We start from the raw sequence: 18,487 nt of genomic DNA, 5'->3' as shown, positions 1-18,487 counted from the left end.
CCCCGGACCCAGGGCTGCCGTGGGTGACCCAGATGGGGCGCGGAGCAGGGACACTCGGCAGGCGGGCGGGGAGGGCTGGGCCGTTCGGAGGAAGGGGCTGACCCCCACAGTGGGCAGCTCCAACCCCCCCACCGCCCCCGGAGCGGCGGGGCAGCCCCAGAACCCCCGTCCCGGGGGGCCGGTGCCAGCCCTGAAGCGGAGCCCAGCCGGGGCGGGGGCCCGTCTTTCGCTGTACCAGCTGCGGGGCCGGACCCGGGCCGCTCGGCATGGGCCGGCCCCGGACACTTGGGCACGGCGCGGGGCGGGCCGGGGCGGAGAGGGGCGGCACGGCCCGGCACGGCACGGAACGGGACGGCTCGGTTCCGCTCGGCTCCGTCCGGAAGGGCTCGGCACGACTCGGATCGGAAAGGCTCGGCAGGACTCGGTACAACTCGGCTCCGAACGGCTCGGTTCAGCTCGGCCCGGCCCGGCCTCACCGACACTCGGCTGGACGTTCCGCTCGGCGCTGCCGGAGTCCCGCAGCCCGCGGGAACGAGAGGTACCGCCCGGCGGAGCGGAGCGGGACCGGCCTGGCCCCAGCCCGGGAGCGGCGGGGCTGGATGCGCCGACCCGTGCCCGGCACCCGCGGAGCCCGTCTGGCCGCGTCGGTGCGCGGGCGGGGGTGCGGGAGCCGGAGCTGGCGGGCGGGGGTGCCCGGGGGCTGGGGGTGGGGGTGCCCGGGGGCTGGGGGTGCCCGGGGGCTGGGGGTGCCCGGGGCGGTTGGGGGGGCCGCGTGTCCGGTTGTGCAGTCTCTGCCGCCGGAGCAGAACGGGCTGTGTGAGCGTGCGGGGGGCGGTGTCATAGCCCCAAACCCCTGGCTGTCAGAGCGTGTCCGTGGGGTGTCCGTGGGGTGCTGGCGAGGGCTGTGCCTTCCCCTGGCTGTCGGGAGGGTGGCCGGTGTTTGGTGAGGCAGCTGGCGCCGTGTGCTCAGCCGGCAGCGGGATGCACGGGGAGGCTGTGCCACGCCGGGAGCGTGCGGGGTGTCCCTGTGCGGGGTGTCCCTGTGCGGGGTGTCCCTGTGCAGGGTGTCCCTGTGCAGGGTGAGAAGGTGTGGGCAGCACGTGTCCCAGGTGCTCGATGGGTGCTCAGCAGACTCAGCAGGTTTGTGGGTGCCATACTGGGGCTGTGTGGATGAATGTGCTGTGTGTGGGCTTCAGGAGGCTTGTTTGATGAGCTGTGGTTTACAGAGGCCAGTGGAGCCTCAGGATTTCCATGAAAAATGGAATTTGCTGTAGCCCTTGGAAAAGAGGATGAATGAAGGGATGTGAGGTATGAGGTCTGGGGAGGCTGGAGAGGCACTTTCTTGTCACTGCTAGCCTTGCATCTTCCCAGTGCTCTCCAGAGGAACAGGCAGGCAATGGAGCAGGTCACCCATCTCCCAACAGCTCCAAGCAGGCTACCACTCTGCTCTGGGGTGCCTGGGCCCCCCAGACACATCACTTGCCCCTCAGCCTGTCTGGGCTGTTGAGACCGTGTGGCTGATGGCTGCAGTGTCTGCACATTCCTCCGGGGTCTTTCCCTCCTGCTTGCAGCTGGTTCCTCCCAGGGCTGCCCCTCCAGAGCCCAGGGTACCCCAGAGCAAACAAGCCCCTGGCAGAGCTGAGGGCCCCACTGTGTTCTGGGGAAAGTGGGTGGCAGGAGAACTGCAAAGAGCTGTACTGTGACCTGCCCTGGCTTAGAGGGTGGCAGCAGGACAGGGGGACATCAGCCCAGTGGGACTAGACCCAGAGTCAGCAGGGGAAGGGAAGCATGGCCTGGCATGCCAGTGCTCTGCCCCAGCTGATGCCCTGACAGTCCTGGAGCTGAGTGCTGTCCCCAGCAGTGTCCCTGTCACTGCCTGGGAAGGGGGCATGCAGCGGGGTGGTGTGAGCTCCCAGCCAGCAGGAGCTGGGTGGTGTGGGAGGTGTCACCAAGCCTGCTGGGGTGGCCAGGCTGCTGTGATGGCCCTGGGCTGCCCCAGGACCAGCCCAGTTGAGGACCCATGCGGCCCTCCAGAGCTTGGCTGTGCCCACCCCAGAGCTGCAATCCCATGGGATCTCTGCAGTCATTGGCCGGCTGGTCCTGGCCTGAGCGGGGTGGGGGTGTCAGGGCTCCCCCAGCTCATGCACACGTGCTCCCAGCACTGCCAGGAAGCTGGAAGAGCAAAGCAGGCCCATCCAGGCAGCCGGGATTGCGAAAGGGCCGGCACTGGGCTGTGTGTGCTGAGGCTCTGGGGAGAAGGGGAGGGATGGAGCCCAGCGGCTGAAGCCATGGGACCCGCCAGACCTTCTCCTGCCCCCAGTGCAGGGACATGACCTGTGTTCTCGGGGATGTCTTGGTGTGGGCCTTGGCAGAGTGTGACCGTGTCAGCCCTTAACCTTCCCAAGGAAGGATAAACAGAGGGAACATCCTCCTTGTGCTGGCGGCTTTCCCAGTTCTTCGGTCACTTCTGCTGCTCTTCTCTGAGTCCTCCCTGTTGTCAGTGCCTGGGTTGCTCCATGTCCCTGTGCATGCGTCCAAGGCCACTGCTGAGAAAGCATGTTCCTGTGGGGCCTGCCATGGCCTGGCCCTTCCCTGCTGCTGCTGCCTGGGATGCTGTCCCTGTGCCACAAGGATGCCCCATTCCTGGCTGCCCATAACATGTGCTAATCAAACACCCTAACGTGCCAGGGACCCCTGTTCTTCAGGCATTGCCCTTTCTCCAAATCTGTTTATCATTCATCTGGGTTTTGCTGGGATGGACCGATGTCCTTCTGAGTGCCTGGTGAGAGGCACATCAGATTCACACAGCTCCTGTGTGCCAGCACAGCAGCTCCCCCCAGACTCCAGGCACCCCTCCTCTGCACCACTCACCCCTCTGACACTGCCAGGCCACCCCAGGAGGGACAGCCCCTGTGCAAGGCACAGTCAGGGGAGTGGAGTGATGGTGGGGGTGCTGCAGGCCCTGCCAGCGTGTCTGGAGGGGACATGGGAGCTCCCGTTGCCCCTGGGACAGGCAGGGCCGGTGGGGCTGGCGTGGCAGCAGGTTGAGCGGCGCTGCGGCTCCTGCTCCTGCGCGGGGCTGCCCGTTGCCCCGGGGGGTCCCTGTGCCCCTGCCGGGCTGAGCAAGCAGTGCAGGCTGAGGCCGGGGCTGTGGGGAGCCCCGGGACTCCGGCCCTGTCAGGCTCTCGGATGCCCTGCTCTGCCGTGGGCTGGGGGTGGCTCGGGGCCCTGCCCGCTCCCGGCCAGGACATTCCTGAGGTTTCCTGGGCAGTGGTGAGGATCTGGGCTGCTCTCCGGCTCCCACGCCCAGCGTTCGCTCGGGCCAGCCCGTCCTCCCGAGCCCTTTCCCCCGGGAGCTGCGGTGCCTCGGAGCAGGGAACTGAGCGCGGCACAGCCCGGTGGCCGTGGCAGCATCTCCAGTGCCTGGCTGGGGCAGGCAGCAGGGCTGCGGGGCGCTGGGGCAGGCCAGGCTGGGCACCTCTGTTCAGAGGTGGAAGAGATGGAAAATTCCCCCCTGGGACTCTGGTGCTGGTTGATCAGCCCCTCCAGGGTGGAGGGACTCCTGGCTTGTCTGTCCCAGCCAAAGAGCCCCAGCCCTGGCACAGTCTTGTGCTGTCCTGCTGGGTCCCTCTCGGCTGTGTCAGGGGAAGGGGCCCTGGGCTGAAACCAGGAGATGCTGCTCAGGGATCGGCCCCATCGCCAGCCTGCAAAGCTGAGCCTGGCAGCAGAGCAGGAAAGCTGGGCAGCGTCACACGGCAGGAGAGGGGCAAACGCGCTGCCGGCGTTTCCGAGTGTGGAAAAAGTGATGGGGACAATGAGAGCCCTGTTAGCCTGAGCTCCCCGGCAGCTGGACTCAGGGCACATTCAGAGAGGGAGGGAGAACAGAAATGGGGACATGGCTCGTGCTGTGCCCCAGGGAGCTCACACTGCCAGCACGACAGCTGTCCCAGGTTGGATGTGGGAACTGCTGTGGCCTGTGCAGACCTCAGCAGGGCATTTCACTGGGAAATTCCAAGAAGCAGCTGAAGCTGAGGACAGGCTGAGCTGCAAGGGCAGAGGGAATTCAGTGGGAATGATGGATGTTGGAGCCTGAGCAGAAGAAAGCCATGACCCAGGAGGAGTGTGCTGGGGGTGGCAGCAAGCTGGGGTTAATGCAGAGATGGATGGCAGAAGTTTGAGCAGATTCAGAAGAAACTGAAGGACTGTGAGGAAGAGAAATCCACAGTGAGCTTTTAAATCTGGAGGCTGAGGTAGCTGAGCTGGGGGTGAAAGAGGAAGGCATCAGGAGGACATCACTGCCCCGTCCCAGTGGGCTGTGTCACTGCTGTAGGGGTTGGAGTCCTGGGCTGGGGGACATTTGTGGCAGCCTCACACAGCCCTGCAGGTCCCGCCCTGAGCACCACGGCATCAGGACCTGGACGCTCTCCCAGCACTGGCTCTCCTGGCTGCACCCCAAGCCCAGGCAGACGTGGGGCCAGGTGCTGGCCTGGCAGGGCTGTGAGACCACAGGCACTTGTGGGACTGCCCCACATGGCTGCAGGACTGGCCTGGCACCTCGCACCAGCCTGTGCTGCACACTCCCTTTCTGTCTTGGCAGACAGTATGAGGAGAGGACTTTTTTCTCCTCCGGACACAGGTTTGCTTTGAAAAGCATGTGATCCTCACCAGAAAGCCCACTGAATGGTGACTTCTCCATTGTAACCATGTTTTCCAGCAGGTGACCAGTTTTAATCCACTTAGTCGAAGGCGCACTGATTTTGTTGAGTGCTAATTATTCATTAAAAGGTGGTGCAAGATGAATTGAATGCCTTCCAGTCTTAGGCTGTTATATCAACACAGTTACTCCAATTAACCAAACCTGTGATCTCATAAAAGGTCAAGCCAGCTTTCTGACACAGGCTATTTCTGCAGAACTCTGGAGATTGGTATTAATTGTGCTGCTGTCTTAGAGCGAAGCACTGACCCCACTGCAAAGCAGCCCGGGCTGCTCTCAGCCCCTGTCAGTAGAGAAGGTCTTGCTCCTTCAGTGGAAGTGCTGCTGAACTTGAGTCCTTATGTGCTTGCATCTTTCACTGTCTCCCAAAGTGTGTTACAATTAGCACAGAGAGGGCACAGACTTGTATAATGCTTCATTTGGGCAGGGGGAATATTCCCTCAGTGACTGATGGGCAGAATAAGAAGTGTTTTATTCCTGCTGTGAGGTGGTAAACTCATCCCTTTGCTGCTTTCCAGACAGAGCAGAGATGTGGATGGAGCATTCCTGTCCTGCCTGCACCTGGCTGAGCCCAGAGACCTCCTTGCTCGAGGAGCTGGCAGGGCTGGGGTGGCTCTTTGTGCCTGCCCTCCTCTTTTTCCTGCCATAACAGGCTGATTAAAAGGTTCAGCAAAGCATTTCCCTGCTGCCTGCCCACAAATATGCCTCCTGCTGGGCTGTGCTTTGTTCTCACGGTGCCAAAGCAGGCAGCTGAGCTCCCACCAACCCCAGGGCTCGTGGGCTGCCCTGAGCTGGGGCACATTCTTGCTGCTGCTGTGTCTCCATCAGCACTCTGGTGTCTCCCGTGACCCAGGCTGTGAGAGAGGAGGGACCCAGACCTGGTGCTGATGTGATTGTCACGAGGTGTCACACCTGGACTGGTTCTGTTGGTCCTTGTTACCCCTCACCCTCTCCCTGAACATCCCTGTGGGTACCAGGGGCTGACCGCAAGGGACTCCCTGCTCTTGGTGGCACCTCCGAGATGGCACATGCCCTAAGGGGCAAAGCTGGGGCCTGTCAGGGGTTTGTGTTGGTGCCAAGGGCATGGAAAAGGGGCTGTCTCTGGACACTGTCCTGTTTCGTCTTTGCTTGAGGCCCAGAGGCTGGAGGGGTGACCTGGGCCCCATCATCTGGAAAGTGAACAGAGCAGGAGCAGGGCACATTCTTGTCAGCCTGGCCTTTGTGGGAGCCCTTCCTCAGGGGTGGTGGGTGTGCTTCCCCCCCTGGGGGGGGCTGGCTGGGGTGTGCTGTGGGACAGGCAGGTCACCGTGCTGGTGGTGCTGGGTGAGCATCACAGCTTTGCCATCGGGACAGCCTGGAGCGGGGCTGACCCTGCTGCTCTGCCTGGGCTGCTGCGGCACCCGAGGGGTTAAAGTGGTCCCTGATGGGATAAGCGGGAATGGGGCAGAGAAGGGTTCACAGAGAAGTTTTTTCACCATTGTTTGCCGGCTCGGCTGGTGCAGGAATACCACATCTCCCTCAGGTATTCAGGGAGCCACAGACGGTGTTGGAGGGCGGGAGAAAAGCGGCAGAGGAAGGCGAGGGCTCCGGCGGCGCTCGCTGGCGGGGGGCGGGAGCCTGGGCCGGCCGGCAGCCCTGGTCCTGCCCCAGCCCCTCCCCTCTGGTACTGCCCCCCGCCCTGCTGGGGGACACGCACAGCCCCGGGACCCTCTGCCCTCGCTGCCTCGCGCGGGGGCTGCAGCGGTGGCTGCTGCCGGGGGGGGGTGCGGGGGCAGCCCCGGGGTGCGGGGCTGTGCCGGGGTGCGGGGGAAGCCCCGGGGTGCGGGGCTGTGCCGGGGGCCGTGCGGAAGCCCCCGGGTGGGCAGCGAGAGCAGCCGGCTCCAGCAGTGATGGGACACGCGGATGGGCTGTTGCTGAGCGGAGCTGCCTGTGAGGAGGGGGTTAACCAGCACAGTTAAGCAGCGTGGTTAACCAACAGGGTTAAGCAGCGTGGTTAACCAGCACAGTCAACCAGCTGGGCGAAGGGAGCTGGTGTTGTAGCACAGCTGGTCCATCCGCATACCCGGAGCCTTTCTGCCCTTGCAGAGCCGGGCTGCCATGGGAAGCTGCGGGAGGCGGGCTTGGCAGGAGCTGCTGGTGCTGCTGAGCAGCCTGTGCCTGGGGGTGGGCGCAGCTCAGCCCACCCCCCCGGGCCCCACGCACAGCCCCGGGTCACAGCTGAAGTTTCGCCTGGCTGGCTACCCACGCAAGCACAACGAGGGCCGCGTGGAGGTCTTCTACAACGAGGAGTGGGGCACCATCTGCGACGACGACTTCACGCTGGCCAACGCGCACGTGCTGTGCCGGCACCTCGGCTTCGCGGCTGCCGCGGGCTGGGCCCACAGCGCCAAGTACGGCAAAGGCGTCGGTAAGAGCGGGGCGGGGGCTGCCCCCCAGCCTGCGGGCTGGGGCCGCGGGGGGCCACGGGGTGCTTGCTCCCTGCAGGGCAGGCTCTGCTGAGTGCCTGGCGGGGGGTGTGTGTGTGTGTGTGCGCGTGGGCATGTGTCCCCGTGGAAGCTCTGCGGGCTGGTGTGAGCTGCTGTGCACGCCCCCGGGGCGCAGGACACCGCGAGTGCCCCGGGGTGCTGTGGGGGGGCTGCGGTGGGGGGATGTGGCGCAGAGCTGTGCGGGCTGTGCTGCAGGTCAGATGCTGCAGCTCTGTGCTGAGGGGGGGCTGCCCCCAGCCCAGCATCCCCACTCCTGCTGTGTGCCTGCCATGCTCCACGGGCACCTCCACTGCTCCCGGGGGTGCTGCTGGGGCTCGGCCCCTCCTCAGTCCTGGCCCCCGTGTCTGGCAGGGCGGATCTGGCTGGACAATGTGAATTGTGCTGGAAGCGAGAAGAGCATTGGGGACTGCAAACACCGGGGCTGGGGGAACAGTGACTGCAGCCACGAGGAAGATGCAGGCGTCATCTGTAAGGATGAGCGTATCCCAGGCTTCAAGGACTCCAATGTCATTGAGGTGAGGAAGCTGCTGGCCAGGATGGCAGCTGGTGCTGCCCAGCATCCCGCAGAGCCAGCTGCCAGGACCCTGCCATGGGACAGCCCAGCCTGGCCTCAGGCCTCCCTGAGCAGTTGGGAGGCAGGGAGTCTGTCTTGCACCTCTGCAGCCTGTTTTCTTTCTCCTGCCTGCCAGTGACCCTCAGTCCCAGACCTGCTTCTCCACCTGCTGTCCTCTCTCCCTCTGTCTCTCTTCCAGGCTCTGTTTCTCAGACCAGCTCCAATGGCTGCCCTTGTCTTCCTGGCTGGGGCCTCTGTCTCCCGCAGCTGCCGTGTCTGTGGAGGACGATGTGGCTGGGGTGTGGGGACATGGCTGAGGTCTGGGCATGGGCTAGCAGGTCTCCTGCGAGGCGACAGGGCTCGAGGCCATGTCCTGTGGGCTGTGCCCAGTGTCCCAGCCCCTCTTGGTGCTGCCCTGCTCTGTGGGGGTGCCTGGGTGTGGGGTGGTCTGGGCACTCTCCCTCTGGGTGCAGGGTCCCAAGGTGATGGGACAGCAGCACTAGCTCTCCTGGCTGTGCTCCCAGGAGATGCACCCCAGAGTTCAGGTGGATGTGGGGTGCTGATGGGGTTATGTCCTTGGCCACCCAGGGCTATCAGATATGGGCTGCAGGGACACAGGACCCAGTTGTCCCCATTCCCTACCTGGGAGTGTGGACTGCATTCCCCGCAGGTGCCTGCATCCTTGGGGCATCCTTGGGGCATCTCTGGGACAGGGCAGGCAGGGAGCCAGGGCAGTGGCACATGGTGCAAGCCAGGCTGATCTGTGCCCTGCAGACCGAGCAGAGCCACGTGGAGGAGGTCCGTCTGCGGCCGGTGGTGTCCGGGGCCCGGAGGCAGCTGCCAGTGACTGAGGGCATCGTGGAGGTGCGCTACAAGGATGGCTGGGCACAGATCTGTGACCAGGGCTGGGACACCCACAACAGCCGCGTTGTCTGTGGCATGATGGGCTTCCCTGCGGAGAAGAAGGTCAACAGGAACTTCTACAAGTGAGTGAGGCCATCAGGGAGCCTGTATGGCTGGGGTGTCAGAGCAGAGCTGGGGGCATGGGGCTGGGGCAGAGCTGGGGACGGTGCCAGGGACATAGAGCAGTGCTGGGGGCATGGGAGGGGCCACGCTGTTGGGTGTTTTGGCTCCCCAGCATCCCTCCCATCCCTGCTGCTCACCAGTTCTATCCCAGATGGCCATACGGGCACTTGCTAACCCGATCAAGGGGCCATGGCATGGCTGGGGGGCTGTGTCCCCAGGCACTACTGCAGGGGGTGCTCCAAGAGGGCAGCTTTTGCTCCCTGGCCGTGTTGCACCTCCACAGTTCCCTCAGGTGCAGAGCGTGGGGGTTCCCGATCTCAGGGGATGTTTGTGGCCAAGCCAAGCAAGGATGATCCAGCATGGCCTGAGTGAGGGGCCCAGGGCTGTGGGCATGGATGCACCGCCCATGGCGTGCTGCCCAGGTGCTGCCCAGGTGCTGCCCAGCACCAGCCGTGCCCCTCACTGGGCAGCGCCGTGTTGCTCCCGCAGGCGGCTGAAACGCGCAGCCCGGAGGAAGGGCTGGAGCCCCAGGCTGGGCCGCAGGTAAAGGGCCGGGTGCCCCATCTGCTGAGCCCTGGGCAGAGCTGGGCTGCCCGGCCCCACCGGTCCCTGCCATCGGAACGGATCCTGGCACACACGGATCCGGACGGAGCAGGCCAAGGGCCGGGGCTGTGCTGGGCAGGCAGGAACCCCACCCTGGTGGGACCTGCTGTGCATGCCAGGGTGCCCTGTCCCCCACGAGAGACAATCTCTCTCCCAGGCCAGCCATGCCCCAGCAGAGCAGCCCTCATCCCACACACCAGGCAGGAGTGGGGGTCAGGATCCCCTGGGAGGCATGGAGAGGGCTGCAGCATCCTGTGCTGCAGCCCCGCTGGGACCAGGAGGCCTCGGAGTGGAGCCGTCTCTCCTGGCGGATGGGGAGGGAGAGCTGTGGAGATGGGCTGCTTTCTGCAGGAAGCAGCAGTGGGGAAGCTGGAAAGGCTGAGCACCCTCCATTCCCTGCAGGGTGGGCTGGCAGGGTGGGCTGGCGCAGGCAGGAGAGCCTGTGCTCAGGGGCGCCTGGCTCCGGGGGGCTGGGCACGGCGGTGCTGGGGACTGGAGTGATGGGCACGGTTTGGCAGGTCTTGTCCTCAGTGCTGCATCTGCTCAGGGTCTCTTGCACCCTCTGCCCACTCGCTCTTGCTGCTTTTCTGCCTGTCCCAAGGGACAGTCAGCCATCCAGAGCCCGTCCTCGCTGGGCTCAGGGATGGCAACTCTCGCTTGAGCCCACTGCCACACGGAGAACTTTCTCTGCACCCAGCACACAACCTTGCCTGGTCCTACCACTTTCCCTGGTGCCAAAGGTACCCCACATTCTGGACCTATCCCAGGCTCTTCATTGTGACATTTCCCAGCTCTGTCCCCAACAGGCATCCTCGCCAGCTCCCGTATCTGTGCCTGCACTGGTGATAGAGACCCAGACAGGGTCAGCCCTTGGGGTCTCCTCAATCCCCTGCTCACAGGTCCTGCTCACTGCAGGGTCCTGTCACATGTCTGCTTTTGTGCTCACTGGTTTTGTGCCCCTTTTCCAAGGAGTGGGCATTTCCCCTGGAGCACTGGGATCTGCTCTGTTTCCTCTGCCTGGAGCAGGAGTTGTCTCCTGAAGGCCACAAGCTGGTTTGTCAGGGCTGAGCCATTTGGGGCTGCATGGCTGCAGTCATACGTGGGGTCACAGGCTGATCCAAGCTGGAAGGGACATCTTGATCCAACCCTCTGCATGGAGCAGGGCCAGCTTTGGGTCAGCCCAGGACTTAATCCAGTTGAAAAGCTCCGAGGATGGAGATCCCACAGCCTCGTGGCCTCTACTCCAATGCTGAACAGCCCATGTGGAGAAAGAGCTTTCCTTACACCAATCATGCCTGTTTTCTCTCATGCTTTTCCCCTCCCATGACTGGAATATCCAGGCTCTGGCTCCCAACAGCCCCTTCAGGTGCAGGTCAGATGCTGCCAGAGCCCCCTGAAGTCCTCCCAGCCCCAGGTTGGGGCTGCCCTGCACCCCCAAGCTGTCCCCCAGCCCCATAGTCTCGGTGTCCCCCCAGGTCTTGCACCACTTGGCTGGTGTCTGTCTGGTCCTGGGGCCCAGGGCTGGGTGCAGGATCCCTGTGTGGTTTGACTGGGTGCTGGTGTCCTTGGCTGGACGTTGGGCTCCAGTTGCTGGCATCCCCGTGCTGTGTCCTGGGGCTTGCGGGGCTCTGCAGGCCCAGCTGCCAGCCTCGCTTTTGCCTCGTCCCAGTGGGTGTCCGTCCCCTGCCCTGGTCTGGGACACCCCACTCCTCACTTCTTGTGGTCCATGCAGTCTTGTCCCTGCTCAGCATCTCCCCCCCCTGAGTGCAGCAAAGCCCTTGAGCATGTTGGGACCAAACCCAGATGAGATGTGTGCCAGGCCTGGGGCAGCCTCCTTCCCCGCTCCCTCGGGAAGCTCCCCGTGCTGGCAGTAGGTCCTTGTGAGCCTGCAGGGAATCTCACCGTGCCCCGTGGCACAAGGGAGAGCACCCGCCTGCGCTGCTTGCTTGGTGCCGTGCGTCCTGCTCCCCTGGGAGCACAGGGCAGGGATGTTGTCTGGTGTCTGAACAAGGACATGGGCACACCTCACTTGTACCCGACAGATCAAATCGTTGCTGGTGGTGTTTGATCTGCTGTGTGACAAAGCCACACGGGATGTTGCTGCATCCGGCGCAGTTTCCTGGTGGGATGTGGGCAGGAAACTGCATCGTTGCTGTGGAGGGCAGTTGTCACATTGCTGGCAGCAGATGATGCTGGTGCATTCACGCATGACATCAAGGGGACGTGCATGAGTCTCCCTGGGGCTCCTGCATGGCCGGTTCAGTCTGCAGGGACAGGCTGTGCTCCCTGTGTCACCGCAGCTGCCAAAGGTGACAGCCTGAGGCCGCGGGCTCCTTCACAGTTGTTCTGTTTTCCAGGCTGGCCTCCAAATCTCAGCCTAAACAAAAGCGCAGGGAGGACGTAGGGTCCAAGAAGAGGTAAATGGCTCCAGGGCAGAGCCCGAGCACCAGGAGCCCCGCCCAGTGCCGCCGGGGCCCGGCGTGTCCCTGTGGTGCCGGGGAGCGGGGCAGGAGCCAGCGAGGGGCTGGAGATCCCCCCCCGGGGCAGAGCAAGGGGCTTGGGCAGCCAGTGCAGCCACAGGCGGGGTGGCCATGGGACCTGCCCTGCCGGCCGCTCAGGGCCCTCTCTCCTCGCAGGCTCTTCACGGAGCGGCAGCAGCTCAACTACCGCCTGCACTCGGTGTCCTGCACGGGGACAGAGGTGCACCTGTCCCTCTGCGCCTTCCAGTTCTACCGCGGCAACGCCTCCGCCGCCTGCGGGGCCGGCATGCCCGCCGTGGTCAGCTGCGTGCCCGGGCCCCTCTTCGCCAGCGGCAACGGCCACAAGAGGAAGCAGCGGCAGCAGCAGCAGGGCCAGGTGAGCCCCCGGGGTGGGCGCTGGGGGCTGTGCCGGGCTCTGTCCCCTGGGCTGCACCCCAGACATGTGCGGCTCCCAAAAGGACCAGCTGATGGGGCCGAAGATGGGGACAGTGTCCTGTCCCTGCACATCCCGGGAGTCATGGCTGGCAGCCTCTGTCCTGCACTGTGGCGTGCCAGGCTGTGCTGTCCCATGTCATGCTGTCCCGTGTCACACGCCGTGCTGTCCTCCACCATGTGTCCCATGTCCCACACTGTGCTGTCCCACACTGTGCTGTCCCATGTCCCCTGCCACATGTCCCGTGTCTCCTGCCATGCTGTCCCATGTCCCACACCATGCTGACCCCCACCATGTGTCCCATGTCCCCCGCCGTGCCCTGACCCGCTCCCTGCAGGCGCGGATCCGGCTGAAGGGGGGTGCGAAGGTGGGTGAGGGGCGTGTCGAGGTGCTCAGGAGCAGCGAGTGGGGCACGATCTGCGACGACCGCTGGAACCTGCAGTCGGCCAGCGTGGTGTGCCGGGAGCTGGGCTTCGGCAGTGCCAAGGAGGCCCTGACCGGGGCACGCATGGGCCAAGGTGAGGGTGCTGGGGGGGGGACAGCATTGCCCTCCCGGGGCTGCCCGTGAGGCACTTGTCCGGGCACAAGGCTCTGCTGGGCTGGGGGGGCCATGGCTGGGCTTGTCTCCTTCCTGGCTTGCCCCAAGCAGCCCTGGTGGCCACAGCCACTCAGCCCCAGGCAGCAACAGTGGGGCCAGGGGCGCTCCCAGCTGCCTTGGTGCACCCTGGGGGATGAGGGCAAGATGGCCACGGCTGTCCCTGCATTGCTGGGCCCTGAGCCCCGCTGTCCCCTGCAGGGACAGGGCCCATCCACTTGAATGAGGTGCAGTGCCTGGGCACAGAGAAGTCCCTCTGGAGCTGCCCCTACAGGAACATCACGCGGGAGGACTGCAAGCACACGGAGGATGCGGCTGTCCGCTGCAACATCCCCTACATGGGCTACGAGAACCTGGTGAGCACCGTGGGGGCTGCTGGCATTGGGGGGCACAGTGCCTGGGGGCTCCTGGTGTTGGGGACCCTGGAGTGGGGTGCTTGGGGGGCCCATGGGACCCACTGTAGGGTGCTGCCATAATCTTTCTTCTGCCGCCCACACACTTCCCCACGGTCTGAGGCAAGGGCTGCCCTGGGGGGCTTGGGGATGTTGTGGGGGGGAGTCTCAAGGTGCTCCCATGAGGCAGGAGGTGGGAGGGAGGCTGTGGGGACTCTGGGTGCCCTGTGGGGCCCTGCTGTGTGGGGCAGTGTGGGGAAGCTGCACCCTCCTGCTCTCCCTGCTGCCCACCCATGCCAGCTCCCCAGCCAAAGCACCAGAAAAAAAAAAATCACTGTGGTCCAACCAAGAGATATTTTTTTTTAACTGATGATGAAATGAGCAAATGAAGCCATGTGCTCCTGTTTGCCCTGGCCTGTCATTTCATCCACTTTGGGCTTTTTAATAATTTTGGAGTCTCTCATAACTCTCATTTCTGAAATGAGAATGCCATTTCAAAATGAACCATTTTCCCTGCTTTGGTGAGACAGTTTCCAAACTCACAAGCAGTCTCTTGGCCTCAAACCTGCCACTTCTGGCAAGGTCCCTGCTGACAAAAGCTGTGCCTGGCTCTGCTCAGCTCCCTCTGCGCCCTGCAGCCCCCGGCCCGAGGCCCGTCGGGGCTGTGCTGGGGCCAGGCGGGACCCTTCCGTGGGTCGCAGCCCCCCCGGCACCGCTTCTGGTGACTCTGGCGCTGCCACCGCCTCTCTCCGCAGATCCGGCTGAGCGGCGGCCGCAGCCGCTTCGAGGGGCGGGTCGAGGTGGCGGTGGGGGCCGTCGAGGGGGCCGAGCCCCGCTGGGGCCTGGTCTGCGGCGAAGGCTGGGGTACGCTGGAGGCGATGGTGGCCTGTCGCCAGCTGGGGCTGGGATTCGCTAACCACGGCTTGCAAGTAGGTGCCGGCGCCAGCTTGGCCAGGGCAGCGAGCCGCCACCAGCGCCGTCCCGCGGGGAGAGGGACGGGGACACGGGACGGGGACGCAGGGGCGGGAGGCGGCAGCGGGGCACCGGCTGACGGCCCCAGGGCTCCCCGCAGATCCGGCTGGCCGGGGGGAGGACGGCGTCCGAGGGGCGCGTGGAGGTGAAGCGAGGCAGTAAGTGGGGCACGGTGTGCAGCGATGGCTGGACCACCAAGGAGGCCATGGTGGCCTGTCGCCAGCTGGGCCTGGGCTACTCCCTGCACGCGGTGACGGTAGGTGCCAGCGGGGCGGGACCCGGTGACAGCCTGGAGAGCGCGGGCGCCGGTGCCTCTGGCGGCTGCAGGGCTGTGCGGGGCAAAGGGATGCGGCCGCTCCGTGCGTGGGATGGACCCGGGGTAGGTGGGCAGAGGGCTGTGCCTTGGCTGGATGCTGCCCACAGCCTGGGCGCATGTCAGCTGGGGAGCCCACAGCGAGCCTGGCCACCCAGCCTGTCTCCCTGTCCCCAGGAGACGTGGTACTGGGACGCCAGCAACGTGACAGAGATGGTGCTGAGCGGGGTGAAGTGTGCTGGCCACGAGATGTCCCTGAACCACTGCCAGCACCACGGCACCAGCCTGAACTGCAGGAAGACGGGCACACGCTTTGCTGCCGGAGTCATCTGCTCCGAGAGTGAGCAGCCAGGGGGGCTGTGGGTGGTGGGGTCTGTGGGCAAGAGGATCTACAGGTGGTGGGGTCTGTGGGCAGTGGCACTGTGGCGCCAGGGGCTGCAGAGAAAGGGGCTGTGAGCAATGGGGCTGGAGGCAATGGGGTTTGCAGGTGACAGGGCTGCAGGGTCAGCCTGTGCCCAGCGGATGGGGAGGGCAGGCAGTTCCCCCAGCTGGCTTAGCCTTGCCTGCACTGGGGGCTTGCCCGGTCCATCCCTGCTTCCTGCCCCATCCCAGCTGCCTGCCCCATCCCTGCTTCCTGCCTCATTCCTGCTGCCTGCCCTGTCCCTGCTGCTGGCCGGGCAGCAGTGTCTGTCCCTGAGCAGCCGCCTGCTCCCCAGCTGCCTCCGACCTGTTGCTGCACGCCCCGCTGGTGCAGGAGACAGCATACATCGAGGACCGGCCTCTGCACATGCTGTACTGTGCTGCCGAGGAGAACTGCCTCTCCAGCTCGGCCCGCCTGGCCAACTGGCCCTACGGGCACCGCCGCCTGCTCCGCTTCTCCTCCCAGATCCACAACAACGGCCGCGCCGACTTCCGCCCCAAGGCCGGCCGGCACTCCTGGGTCTGGCACGAGTGCCACCGGTGCGTGCACAGCAGGGACAGGGACAGACTGGGGAATAGCCTGGGCTGGGGGTCAGAGAGGTGGGGAGAGGGGGATGGTGCTGCTGGGATGAGCTGGGCAAGGGTGGCACTGGGCAAAGGTGGCACTGGGTAAGGGTGACACTGGGTAAGGGTGACACTGGGTGAGGGTGACACTGGGTAAGGGTGACACTGGGTAAGGGTGACACTGGGTGAGGCACCTTCTGCTGCCAGTGTCCAGTTTTGCCTGCTTTGGGTCAGAACTTCTCCCTGGATGAGCAGTGCTGGGTCTGGGGGCCCTGGGAGGGAGGAATGGGGCTGCAGGCTGTGTCCTGCAACTGAGCCCCCCACTGGCCTGGGCCACCTGGCTGGGGACAACCATGTCCCCTCCCAGGTCAGGACAGAGCTGAGCCTGACCTCACAGCACTGCGGCCTCAGGGCAGGGGCTGAGGGGACCTTCCCCAGCAGCGAGGGGCGGGCAGGGGGCGGAGGGCATGCTGCAGGGCAGGGTGAGCCTCTGCTCTGCTCCGTGGGACCCCCCCGCCCCCAGCATTCCCGAGCTCCCAGTGTCGGGCACTGGTGCAGCTGGGGCGCTGTGGGCTCCCTCCTGCAGGCACTACCACAGTATGGACATCTTCACCCACTACGACATCTTGACCCCCAATGGCACCAAGGTGGCAGAGGGACACAAGGCCAGCTTCTGCCTCGAGGACACCGAGTGTGAGGAAGGTGGGTGCCAGGAGTCCCTGCTGTGGGGCTGCCTGTGCCTGGCCACTGCAGCCTCTGGGGCCAGGCTGGGGGGTGACAGGGGCTGTGCAGAGGAGCAGCAGGGACAAGCTGTGCTCTCCCTCCCTCAGATGTGGCCAAGCGGTACGAGTGTGCCAACTTTGGGGAGCAGGGCATCACAGTGGGCTGCTGGGACCTGTACCGGCACGACATCGACTGCCAGTGGATCGACATCACTGATGTCAAACCAGGCAACTACATCCTGCAGGTGCTGCAGCCAAGCAACCTGGCCCTTCTTGCAGCCCCCCGCCTGCACCTCCCCTTCTGCCCCTCCAGCTCCCCGTGTCCCCAGCTGCCTGGCCCTCTCAGCCCTGCTCCCCCGCACTGTGGGGCTGGTGGGGTGTGTGTTGCTGTGGGGCTGTGCCTGTCCTGCCTGGGGATGTGCTGGGCTTGTGTGGGATCTGCTCAGGCATTCTTCAGCCCGGGTTTTCCTGCCCTGAGCCACACTGCTCATTGGCATATGGGGCACGCTGACAGGCCACCCGACCACAGTGGCAGCCACCAGCTCCTCAGAGCCCCACTGCACATCCCACTGCAGCTGGGAGACAAGTCCTGCTGGGTTGGGGGTGCTGAGGGCCGTGCTGCAGGCAGCAGCTCCACTGGAAAGCCAAGCTGCCCTGCTGCAGGGCTGCCAGGTGTGGGCAGGGCGCTGCCACCCTCACTGCTAGTGCCCCACAGGTCGTGATCAACCCCAACTTTGAGGTGGCAGAGAGCGACTTCACCAACAATGCCATGAAATGCAACTGCAAGTACGACGGGCACCGCATCTGGGTGCACAGCTGCCACATCGGTAACAGCCCTGGGGTGCGGTGCAGGAGGCCAGGGGCACTGGGGCGGGGGTGTCCTGGCTGGGGTGGACCAGGAGGAGGGCACTGGGGCTGGGGGCAGGCTGTGGCGCCGGGGATGGGCTGGCATGGGGAGGCAGGGGCTGGGATTCTGGGGGCCGCCGCAGGGGCACAGGGGAGTGCCGGAGCCAGCAGCTCTCACCTCTGCCCACCCAGGTGATGCGCTCAGTGAGGAGGCCAACAAGCGGTTTGAGCAGTACCCAGGGCAGCTCAACAACCAGATTTCATAGGGCCACAGCCCCTGGGGAGACAGGCATCTCCCTCCCTTGCCTGCACCACCGGGAGGGGGCTGGCAGGGCAGCCTGATGCCCGGCACTGCCACCGTGCCCTGCTGGGGGCTGCCCGGGGCTCTGCTGCCCCCTCTGCCCTTCCCGGCCTCGGGAGCTGGTGCTGGAGGCACCACAGACCTGCCCTCCCAGCCGGGGCCACCACCCCAGCCACTGGCCAGAAGACTCTGCGCCCACAAGGTACAGCCTGGAGGGTCCTGTACCCCCACTCTGCCCCCTCAGCTCCCAGCCCCTGCCATCCCAGCTGCACCCCACCTCCTGCTCCCACATCCTGCCCCGACTCCTCCTGCCCCCATGCTTCCCCCAGGGCTCTGCCCTCAGCCGAGGACCCCCCACCCACCCACGCAGGGGGTCACAGCCCTTCCTGGCCCCGGCCCAGCCCCGGGAACCCCCCCTGTCCCCAGGGACTGTGTGGCTGCCCCTGCCCTGGCAGCGCTGCCTCCCCCTGCCTGGCAGTGGCTCCCACACCCATCTCTTAGTTGTAATTTTTTCTCTATAAAGTTGTCAGTTCTGTTTCCCCGATGGCTGCTGGCTCTTCACTGGGGTGGGACAAGGAGCCTGGCAGGACTGGGATGCTGAGCACAGCTCGAGCTGCAGGGCTGAGCAGGGGAGATGGCCCTGTCCCCACCCCCTGCACCCACCTGGAGCAAGGACGCTCTCCCCTGCCCATCAAGGACCAGCCCCACACCAGCACCCCAGGAGCTGCCTGCACCACCCCTCAGCCTCTGCTGGGCCAGAGAAGAACAGTGCCAGTCCAGTCCATCTGGGAGGAGCCCATGAGGGTGAGGGGAAGGGGCCGTCAGGAGCTACTCCACTGGAGGGGACAGATGCAGCCACCCTGGTGCGGCAGGGATGTGGTGAAGTGCTGATTCTCCCACACCAGAAGCAATGCAAATGTTATTGAGCAGTTTTGGAGCCCCTCGTGACAAGAAGGACATGGAGGGGCTGGACCGTGTCCAGAGAAGGGCAAGGGAGCTGGGGAAGGGGCTGGAGCACCAGTCTAAGCAGGAGCAGCTGAGGGAGCTGGGGGTGTCCAGCCTGGAGC

The 18,487-nt window shown here is 65.0% G+C and overlaps 1 protein-coding gene across 5 annotated transcripts; it reads left to right on the top strand.

Moving 5' to 3' along the window:
* The first annotated feature begins 288 nt into the window (after window positions 1-288).
* LOXL3 (lysyl oxidase like 3) lies at window positions 289-17,959 on the top strand. Of its 5 annotated transcripts, XM_051617111.1 has the most exons (15): window positions 295-538; window positions 6,800-7,121; window positions 7,552-7,715; window positions 8,528-8,739; window positions 12,019-12,238; window positions 12,633-12,813; window positions 13,092-13,246; window positions 14,038-14,211; window positions 14,355-14,510; window positions 14,745-14,907; window positions 15,284-15,527; window positions 16,138-16,253; window positions 16,382-16,518; window positions 16,989-17,100; window positions 17,312-17,959. In XM_051617111.1, exons 2-15 carry the CDS (start codon window positions 6,812-6,814, stop codon window positions 17,383-17,385), a joined length of 2,418 nt encoding a protein of 805 aa, XP_051473071.1. In that variant the 5' UTR covers window positions 295-538; window positions 6,800-6,811; the 3' UTR covers window positions 17,386-17,959. The 5 variants fall into 5 exon arrangements, with proteins under 5 accessions (XP_051473072.1, XP_051473071.1, XP_051473070.1 ...); XM_051617112.1 differs by having other exon boundaries at window positions 289-538; window positions 14,355-14,907; XM_051617113.1 differs by lacking the exon at window positions 14,355-14,510 and having other exon boundaries at window positions 298-538.
* The last annotated feature ends 528 nt before the right edge of the window (window positions 17,960-18,487 follow it).

The sequence above is a fragment of the Apus apus genome, chromosome 4 (genome assembly GCF_020740795.1).
Source record: "Apus apus isolate bApuApu2 chromosome 4, bApuApu2.pri.cur, whole genome shotgun sequence".
NCBI classification, from domain to species: domain Eukaryota; kingdom Metazoa; phylum Chordata; class Aves; order Apodiformes; family Apodidae; genus Apus; species Apus apus.
This window is presented reverse-complemented; position numbering and strand designations above follow the sequence as displayed.